Source organism: Punica granatum, chromosome 6 (genome assembly GCF_007655135.1).
Source record: "Punica granatum isolate Tunisia-2019 chromosome 6, ASM765513v2, whole genome shotgun sequence".
Taxonomy (NCBI): domain Eukaryota; kingdom Viridiplantae; phylum Streptophyta; class Magnoliopsida; order Myrtales; family Lythraceae; genus Punica; species Punica granatum.
The window spans coordinates 4,529,870-4,541,066 of record NC_045132.1 but is presented as its reverse complement, the minus strand read 5'-3'; the positions used below and the strand labels follow the sequence as shown (position 1 = coordinate 4,541,066).

The following is an 11,197-nucleotide window of genomic DNA, read 5'->3' as shown; positions in this document are numbered from 1 at the left end:
ATTACAAAGAATCTTTAAGAAGGTAATTTAAAAAAAAAATTTACATGAGCCTCTCACTTCTTATTCTTTGCAAAACTCTTGCATTTCTTTCCCTCCACATTATGTATGCATAACTCTTCCAGCAAGGTCTCTTTAGAATGGACTCTTGTGAGTAGGCATTTGCATTCTTTTTTATTATGTGAAATAATAAGTAGGCACTCAAATATCTAAATTGAAACATCAACATGGTTAAATGAGTATGAGGGTAAAAGTTACAAAATTTTCTCCTTTCTTCCCTCTTTCATGTGGGATATAAATATAACATAAAAATGATTTTATAATGCTTAAAAATCTGCTATCTCTAATTGCTTGGAACAAAGTTTAAGTATTATTTATATATTTTCAACAATACTACCGCAAAAATAGTACTTACCTAAATTAAACTTAGATAAAACTTCTCTCCACATTGTTAAAGGGTCAAAAGAAAATCCTATTCTAGAGTTTGTAGAACTTAAGAAATGCTTAGTCTAAGCAAGTATCAATACACTATAGTAAGCAAACATCACAATCAGATTACTATGACCACACAACTCAAACCACTAATAAAGCTTAGAACACTTACCTATATCATGATTTTCGCAATCCAAGCTGTAGCTGTCGGGGAGATGACATTGTTATCAACAATCCTGAATATTTAAATTAAACTAGTTGAAGGCCGCGTGCGTTGCACATGGAAGATGTCTAACTTGAAAAGTATAATTAAATTTTTCATCATCTTATTATTATTTTACCATTTATAAATTTTAAAAAATTTATAACCATAAAAGAAGATAAAACTATAAGATACCTCCGAGCAAAAATTGTTCAACACATAATGTAAGGTATCATATGTCATCTAATCAGCTTGTTCGCATACTTCAAGAATGTGAGCAAAAGTAAAATTATTCTTATATAATTATTTTATACATGAAAAAATTATTCTTATATTGACTACATATTCTAGGGGAGCAAAACATGCCCGAGAAATGTAATCACTTACCATTTTGCTCATAATTTCTTATACTTGTATATCAACGAGGAAGGCTCGTATACCTAATACAATGAAACAGAAATCCTCTTAGCTAATGTAAAGGAACATGGATACGGATAGTCTCTTGGGTGTCAAACTTGGAACCTCTTGGTTACTCTACATCCCCTTTTGATATATATCAACCTTTCCAATAAGCACAACTACTAATAAGTGTTAAATAAAATATTTATGCCAAAACATCTATACTTTATTTATATGAAAAGTTTGTCTAATTTTCAATATTTCAAAAATAATCTTATACTCTCGTGACTTTTCCTCCCACATTTTCGACTGGTGACTTTTGGTCACACATATTCACTATATATATTTCTATATATCGACCTTTTTCTATTCATCGCTCATTTTCGATGTTTTATCTGACATCTCTCTCAATTGAGTTAGCCTTTCATTACAAGTATGTTTGTTATATTATTATTTCATAACAAATTATAGTTTAAATATTTCATTACAATATACATTCGTTTTCAATATCTATTGTCCCAACAAGTTCATACATTATTTATCTCATAAGTATAAGTCTCGTGGTTGTTTTCAAAACTTCCCGTTTTCTTAATTTTTGTTCAAAAAAGTACTCGTATCCTTCATGAATTTCTATCCCTTATTTATTTATTTATATATTTTACTTACACACTTTTGATGTCCTATGTTAGTATGACTTTTTTTCACACGCGTTCGACTCTCAATTCATCGTTCATTCTCAACATTTGTTACCTCTCGTGTTCTATCTTATATTGCTTCAGCCGAGTTAAACTTCATACATCTTCTCTAAAGTTGACTCTTCCAAAAGTGTTTTTCCATTTCTTTTCCTTTTTGCCCTTAGTAAATGAATATTTTACGCTTTACTCAAATAATACGAATACTACTAAACATCACATTTTTTAAATTTGCGATCCCCTTTTCCGTGCAAAAGAGAGGGATAAAAATGGAATTATAAAACTGACCAAGTGATCATGTGGCGAAGATGTGCAGTAGTATTAGCAGCAGACTATCGAAGGGAAAAGTGAGGGAATGGGGAAGGTGAAGGTTTTGTCTTTTTCTTCTTTTCACTTGCATATATGGAGTCCGTTGAAAATATGGGAAGAAATCGAAAAAGGCATGATTTGCGTATCTAGGAGCGAAAACACTTCAGATGGTGCCCTCAGGTGCGAATATATATAACTTCAGTAAGCTTCACATTTTTAATCATCATTATTATCGCCGTCGTCCTCATCATTGTTGTTGTTATTATTAATATTTTGTAAGCCTGTTATCAATCAAACATGATAATTGCTCGGAAAATATTACGGTGCGTTTGGATTCAGAGTTAAAGTAATTTTGATTTTGATTGTGGAAAAGGACAAATGAGTTGGGATTATAAATTTGACTTGGGAAACGTGTGTTTTTGTTGTGTAGTGTGTTGAGTTAAAGTTAAAGTTAAAATTTTTTACTTGGGAAACGTGTATTTTTATTGTGTAATGTGTTGAGTTAAAGTTAAAGTTAAAATCAAAGTGAGATATTCCTATATATCCCAAAACAAATAAGCCATTATTATTTCTATATAATATATAATTGCTGAGATATTCACCACTCTTTACCATTCGTATAAAATCTATAAATGGAGGCTTTTCATTCGACTCCTGAAATGCTACATTTAATACGTTATTATGATCATCATTATTATTATTATTGCTATTTTGTAAGCCCATTATTAATCAAATGAAATAATTGCTAGAAAATTATTATTATTATTTATAAAATGGATAATTTGTTGTTTATTATTATTATTATCAAATAATAATTACTACTACTACTACTTCGAACGTCCAATATCAAATCTGATAATACTATTTCGTAACCCGTTATCAAACAAATGGGATAACTACTGGGAAAATATAATTATTATTATAAAATGGATAATTCCTTGAGTTATTTTGTAAGCTCATTATCAATCAAATAGAAAAATTTTCACATATGATAAATTCACGCAACAAGCGAATCCGTTGGGTAGTTTTCTTAAGTTGTGAAAATTATAATGGGCAATTCCCACCCTTAATCTTCTTCTCGATTCATCCAGCCAAGGATGATGAATGTGGGACAACGAAAAAGTGTCTCGTCTTTCCAAACTTCCAGTCTTACATGAAATTTGCAAAACTAAATTTTCTAAGACAAACTAAAAGATGAAGATGAGTACTATCAAAGTGCGATATGATGATGTTTTCCTCTCTCTGAGCAATAGGATGGATATCCTGCATTAATAAATGACATCATCCCCGCTGAAAACAGCAGAAAAAAGCTATCGGTGAAACTTATCTTATTTTATTTATTATACTATTGTTCAGCAAGAGTCTCACATTGTAATGGCTTCTATATTTTGATCTTGTTGTAAAACAACACACTCTCTCTCTCTCTCTCTCTCTCTCTCTATATATATATATATATTCTCCTATTTTTATGAAACGAAAAAAAAAAGGTCACTTTCTTTCCTGGGTGTATTGTGGCGCCAAAGCGCTATTTTAAGAAATACTAAGACGGGTACAGTGACTTCTATCACATTTCCAAATAGAAGAAAATCGAGCCTAGTAGGCTATTACTAAACTTATGAATTCCTAAAGATAACGAAATAACAAAGTTTTAACCACTAAATATTCACAAAGATAAATCATTATTCCCATAAATCTAATAAATTTTCCTTGAATATCAAAATCAAAATTGTATAAAAATTACAAAAGCAATCCTGCTCTACGCGCATGTGTGAGAGCTAATACATTACAAACCAATAAAATCAATTAATGGTTACGTTCCCAAAAAAAAATGAAAATCAATAGTTACATATATTAGATTAAGAAAAAAGTTAATGATAAAAACCTTTCGCTGCATATCTATACAGATAAGAAATTATTATACCACTAAGGTGGTAGCCCAATTGATAAACGGATTTCGTTTTCGAAAGGGGAGGTCAATGGGTCGAAATTCAACTTAAACACAAAAGTGCTTGCGTTAGTGGACCATTGTTCTCTACCTTATGGGAGTCGTTCTGGTCCACTGTGCGCTTTGGTGGGGTCATGGTGTATGATCTAGGTGGGCTATGTCTCACCAAGCTCTTTACCCATTCGGGCGAAGAGAACATTCCATGGCAGCTGTGGAGCCCCTCTGGTCTCCAGAGAGGGGTTGCTACGCTGGTCTCCCCCTCCCGGTCTTTTATTCAAAAAAAAAAGATAAGATATTATTATACCATGTACAAAGATTTTTAGATTATGAACAACAATACCTAACGCATATTAGGGATCTAGTTTAATTGACCAAACGCCTCAAATACATGCACTTATTGGTATAGAAAGAAGAACCAAAGATCCCAAATTGGTATGCATACACAAACCCAGCTGAGCTGAAACATCATCCAAACACTTAACACTTTTTCTTTCTTGATAGTTTTTTTTTTATTAACTCGGAGTGTCCAGACTTTGCCTAACTAATCCCCGGGACTCTGTGAACCTCCGGCGACGCACCTAACTAGTAATCACGCCAAAGGCATTCCGGTGGCCTCAAGGGGATTCGAATCCGGAATCGAATGTAAATTTAAGCGCACCTTAACCATTAGATCAAACTTAATGGGGTTTTCTTTCTTGATAGTTACCAAACACTTTCTAGATAAAGTAGCCACTTGTACTCAAATAAATCATCCACCCAACAGTAATATAAGACAAAATTATGGATACTGTCGCCCTTTAATCTTCTAGAACTAAAATGGGATAAACGCTGCCCTAGAATCTTCCAACACGTGTCATTCTTGGACATCAATTTTCCCACTCGTTTAAAGCACAAAGCCTAATATAAAAGATTATTTAGCAAAAATAAACTTCTTGTACTTACTAATATACCTGAATCCAGGTTCAAATTCTTTTTGACAAATCCTCCTAAAATTCTTTTAATAATTCTCTTAATGGATAATAATTTTATTACGATATGTTCAGATACGATATTAAAAGAATTCTTCTACTTTTTTTTAAAAAAATAGTATTTCTAAAATTTAAAAATGCCTATAATGATCTACCCAAACAACGGCAAACAATTTTTAATAGTTTGCCACAATTCTATCACAAAAATGAGATCCCTGTAGAAGTTAGTTCTCACAAAATAGATGAATTATATCTACAGTGAAAGAAATTTGTCCAAAGCATCTCATTACGTAGACCAAATTAATCTAGATAAGAATTAATTTTTTGAAATGAGCTACGACTTCTCTAATTTCATTCAAAAAAAAACTTTTTTATAACTATATAATAATTAAGACAAAATTACAATACGTGCTAACTACACTATTGATCTCTGATTTATTTCCTTTGCTCAAAGTGGATATTTGGAAACCACTTTGAACAAAGGAAAACGAATCCTCACCCTAACTAACTTGTAAAAAAGATAAAATGTAAAAATTATAAACAAAAGAAACAATAAATATAAAAAAAATCTAAATTCATAAAATTTTACAACACCAAAAAAAAAATGAAAATTCTCTGCTGCTCGGTAATCCAAATTAATTTACATAAGCACATCACAAGATTTAGTAACCACTTTGCTCACAGTATGGCAGAACTACAATACAAATATATGACACATCTTCTCTTGCGTATTTAATTCCGAATCACATGACCGAACAGGAATCAGTATTTTCGTCACTGAACGCGGTCGTGTACTTGACTTCGAATGAGCTAGCACGGGCGAGTGAAGACGCCTGCGGGTCCTGGATCACGTTCCGCACATACCCGGGAGGAGCCTTCCTGTCGTACGCCCCCGGGGCATATGGATGTTCCACAAGATCGTAGGGCACGTAGGGCCAGAAGGCGGCCGCCTTGCCCGTGCGATACCGGAGCCGGTGCAGGACCTTATTCGGGTCCACGTACCCGATCACCGTGAGCTTGCTCTGCTTCGGCTGCACCTCCACCTTGGTCGCTCCTCTCATCCCTTCCACTGATTTTCGAACCCGACGCTCGCATCCCTCACAGTCCATCTTCACCTTGATCTCCACGGTCTGAATTTCAAACCACCACCCAACAAAAATAATTTAATTTATCTAATTTCTCCGAGAAAAAAGATAAAAAGAAATTATTATGTAGAAAACCGAAGAGGGCAAGGATTGTTATCAGTAATTGACAAAAATTTGACGTCCTAATATTACTCCATCCACTCCGGAAATGGGAGACCCGGCTCGAAGTGGATTAACCGAAATCAATGAACTTCTGAATATGTACACCGAAATTGACAAAAAATTTGACGTACTAATATTACTCCATCCACTTTGGGGATGAGGGATCCGGCTCGAACTAGATTAGCTGAACTAGATTAGCTGGGACCAATGAACTTTTGAGTATGTATACACCGAAAAAAAGTCAAAAAAAAAAAATTAAAGCCGAGTATATTCATGAACTAGCCTGAGTATGCTCCTCCATATATACATATGGGAAAAAAATGACTCCGGCTCAATGACTTCCACGGGAGAAAATCAGATATGAACACCTAGACGGTCCGATGCTCGTAATAAAACCGTTAAAATTTAGAAGATTCAGGGTGGAAAAAAACAGTTTAAAAACTATATTAATTTGGCTCATGGCCTCCAGTCAACTGCACTTCATCGTCCCATCAGAAGGTATACGTATAACGAGGAAAAACACTGATCAAGTTATGGACATTGAATGATAAAAACTGTTGCGCCCACCAAATTGATTAATAGGAGCTCCTCTGCAGTGTTTTTTTTCCCCGCAAATTCGTTAACAACACTCGAAAAACCAAACGTAACAAACTGTATTTATGTTTTTCTAGCTCAAAATATCTTGTTGGGGGTATTGATATCGATCAGTTCAGTTAAATTACCTGAAGTTGTTTGTGCTTCTTGAGCTTCCTCCTGCTGCTGCGGCCGTGAGACGGCTGAAAGACGTCTGCAACGTAATCCAAAATCCCCATCTTCTTTTTCTTCTTCTTTCACGAGACGAATGATGATTTCTCACAAAACATAGAAAGCAGAAACTAAGTAATGTGTGCGTGCGTGCGTGTTGTTGGAGAAAACTCGACCGGGGCAGCTCCGTATAAATAGACAGAGCGGGAAAGACCGGACAGCGCCGCAACGGTGTTGGGGCTGACGGACACGTGTCAAGCGGACACGTGGGCTTTATGGCGGCCCATGTCTCCTTTAAGTTGAGAGGAGAACCGACTCCGAGCGATGATGACTAGAATGCTGAGCTCATCGATTGAAATTTGAAAAGAAAACTTTCTCCAAGTTTTTTTGCCCTTTTTGTTTTGGTCACATCGGGAGGCGTTCATAACATTTTTCTTGTAAAAAGGAAGTTCATGAGTGAACTAAGCGGATAATGAATCTATATAAAGGATATAAAAATCAATATTAGTCGATTCGAATGGTTCGAAACCTATTTCTTTTAAGTAAAATTTCGAATTCGGGTTCTGTGAATGAAGAAAATTTACAAATTACTATGATTGGAAAGTTTTTCTCCTTAAGCAGACCTGGCTTAGACTTGAATAGATTGCAAACCATTGGATTTCTAAACACATGAGTTGACAACGAAAATAAGCATGGGAACTTCATAACAATTTTCTAGTAACAGGGAAAGTTGATGAGTCGAATAAGCCGATAATAAAATCTAAATAAAGAATATGAAAATATTACTAAAAAAACAACGAATATAAAAGCCAGTATGAGTTGATTTAGATGTTTCGATACCCTTTTTGAGAAAAGTTTCAAATTCGAGTCTTGTAAAAAGAGAGAATTCATGATTAAAATTTTTTTAATAGTTGAACTACTATTGTAAAGTTTTTACTTTCTCGGGTTAGGCTCAAACCTAGAAAAATCAATAGCTGTTGGCCTTATGAGCCGCGGGTGATGAACAATGAAAAAGAAAAAAAAAAGATATAAGAAGTGTCATCACCGAGAATCGAGCTCATAATTTCTACTCTCCGGTGTAAGGAATGAGTGAGCCAATGACAATATACCTTTTTCTTTCGGAAATAACTTTGCCCGGCATTAATTTCTTGGGCATAAAATACTTCCAAAGGACTTCGAAAATGATACAATTTATTGATGTCGTTTCTAATCGTGATATTTATAAATATCCCGTTTCGGATCTCCGTTGTATGGGGAATTGAATTGACGTTTGACGACGGGCAACTGTCGGTCTGACTGTTTGGGGAGCGCGTTGGACCGGCCGTCGTGGGGATTGAGGATAATGTTAAAACCGACCAATTCCCCGGCTTCTCTGTAACTTCCTCCCTTCCCAGATGTTAATCAATAGGAGGAAAATTTTACCATCCGGTCCCTCTATTTTCTGCTCAGATCAATTAACTCCCTATATTATCTTTCACCCCTTTTTTGGAATTCTATTACCATGTTTGGTACCTCGAAATTGTGGCGTCATCGACCATCGGTTACATTCTTTTGGGTCCACACTTTTTGGAATCAAGAGAACTATTAATGAAAGTTGTCATCGATTTAACCGAATATACAACTTAACATTAATCAGGTCAGTATCGTTCTTTAGTTATTTGTAAAATTTCCATATACCAAACCCACCAGCCACATCAGCCCGAGCTTCAACTGCTCATGCTTGTCGACTCACTGCCCATGCGTTCTTTGGCAAGCCCGGTCAAAGCTGGTTGTAACTGTTTGAATCTGCGAAAGAAAAAAAAAATGAATTAGCCACGGTGTAAATTTGTATATTCTTTTTGCTTTCTCATTTTATTCACTCCACGTATATATCCTTTTCTAATTTGAAAATTTGGAAGTACGTGAATCAGCTTATGCACCCGTTAATTAGTTAATCCACCGTCTATAAGACGAGTTAAAGGCATGCGTTTCAGCTTCAAGTACCCCAATAAACCTTCTCTTACTCTCTTCCTCAAACATAATTTCTTTTTCCCTTTATTCTTATTTTTCCATAAACATTTTAGACTTCACACCTTTCTTTTTTAACTCCTCAGACAAACTTTTGTTTTAAGTTAATCAAATGATACCATCGAAATAAAATACCATGACACTTCCGAACAGAAGCTCTATTGTGATGATTTATGCCAAAAAATAATAAAAATAAAATAAAATAAAAGGGTACAAATTTAAGAAATAATGCAATCCGTACGTTTTTCTATTTGACTTACAGATTTTTTCTTTTTAATTCAACTAATATTAATAATAGAAACTAATATTAATGGATATATTATCAATGAGGGTGTAGATTAGTGGCGCACGCTTTCGCCGAGTAACTAAAATGTTCTAAATTCGATCCGCATTTGGAAGACTATCCAAATACCTTTTTTAGCTGTTATTAAGATTTCTATTTTATTAAATTAGACTCGTTATTCTCCAATATTAATGTGTTTAGAAATGGTAAAAAATTCTGGAAATTCTCGTGTTTGTATTTGACAGAATCCTTAGATTCTGCTCGTTGACAAGTTAGGATTTGTTTTGTCAAAGATGAAATCATTATCCCGAGTTTATAAGAGATTGGGTAAAACAATCTACTGGCTCGACTTTTGGGGTTGGAAATAGGCCCAATAATTTATAGGTCTAGTGAAATTTTACAATATCATTGATCGACATAGGCCGAATTCTGCTGTCCGAAATTTGAGTCTGATATTCTCTATGAAATTTGCACTCGTCCAGTCATCAGATCAAGCAAGTGAAAATTAAGGAGTTTAAACGATCCACGTGTGACACTGGCCAGCTAAGATATCTCGCATCCAAGTTGCCATTGTGATTTCTGGTTGTGTTCTATGAACAATTAATAACCACCATGACCGAATTCAAGGAGCACCATTGGATAGATAGATACATTTGTGAGGAAACCATTTGAAAATATGAAAAATGGAGAACAAAAAAGAGAAGAAGAAGAAGAAGGAAATTAAAGATATTTGATCGATGTTCATCGATAGGGATTTAACCCGCTTGCATGTATATATAATTAATGAAGTTTAACTTTAGGATAACTGGTGACTGTAACAAAATAAAATTTTTCTTTAAATTATAGTATAAAATTTAAAACTTAGAATAAGTTTTCATGTTATAAAAGATGATATTGTAAATATAAAGATTTCAATATATCTATATGGATCGCTATTATTGTAAAGACAAAAGGAGGGTCTTGCTCTAATTTTTACTTCTCCACAAACACGTTTAACAATAAACATTATTAATAACAGTTACTGAGATTAGGGTTATAAAAAAATTAGGAATGACTAAGAACGATTACAATAAGGATGTTAAATATGCAAATAGGTTTATGTGGCATCATCATTTCATATAAGGTCATGTTGGGATTAACTCGAAAGTAGAACATAATATTCCTAGGATTTAGTTAATGTGACGTTTGGTAATGGAGGGTAGTTTAATTTCATTACCATTTCAAATATTAATGTATATATATTCAAGTGGAGTTGTAATGATAGCAAAAAAAAATTATATGCGAGAGTTTATTATTAAATATGAGAATAAAAGATAAAAAAGTAATGATTATGTTGTTGAATTGATGAAAGACTTGAGTGGAATGGGAGAATTCATCATTAGAAAACTGATTATAATAATATTAAGAAAAAATATATATGAGAATTTACTATTAAATAGAAAAAAAAGATAAAATAGTAATAATTATGTTATTGAATTTGAGAAAAAATATAATGTAATAGAGTTGTAATGGTGTTACGCTCCATTAATTAGAGAGTTTACCTTCTCCATTAATTAGAGAAGGCGTTGGGGATGAGGATAATGTTAAAACCGACCAGGGATGCTAATGACTAGGAGGAACATTTTACCTTCCGGTCCCTCTATTTTCTGCTCAGATAAATTAACTCCCTGTATTAACTTTCACCTCTTTTTGAAATTCCGTTACCATGTTTGGTACCTCAAAATTGTGGCGCCATTGACCATCGGTTACGTTCTTTTGGGTCCACACTTTTACACCTTTCTTTTTAACTCCACAGATAAACTTTCGTTTGAAGTTAATTAAATGATACCATCGAAATAAAATACCATGATACTTCCGTACAGAAGCTCTATTTTGATGATTTATTCCAAAAAAAAAATGAAGAGGGTACAAAATTAAGAAATGAGTACGTCTTTCTATTTGACTTACAGATTTTTTCTTTTTATTCAACTAA

The 11,197-nt window shown here is 33.7% G+C and overlaps 1 protein-coding gene across 1 annotated transcript; it reads right to left on the bottom strand.

The window, feature by feature from the left end:
* Positions 1 to 5,497: 5,497 nt before the first annotated feature.
* Positions 5,498 to 7,113, bottom strand: LOC116209886 (heavy metal-associated isoprenylated plant protein 27-like). Its single transcript, XM_031543633.1, has 2 exons — positions 6,914 to 7,113; positions 5,498 to 6,074 (listed from the first exon to the last, which is right to left on the bottom strand). The coding sequence occupies exons 1-2, from the start codon at positions 7,001 to 7,003 to the stop codon at positions 5,688 to 5,690; spliced, it is 477 nt and encodes a 158-aa protein (XP_031399493.1). The 5' UTR covers positions 7,004 to 7,113; the 3' UTR covers positions 5,498 to 5,687.
* Between the last annotated feature and the right edge of the window lie 4,084 nt (positions 7,114 to 11,197).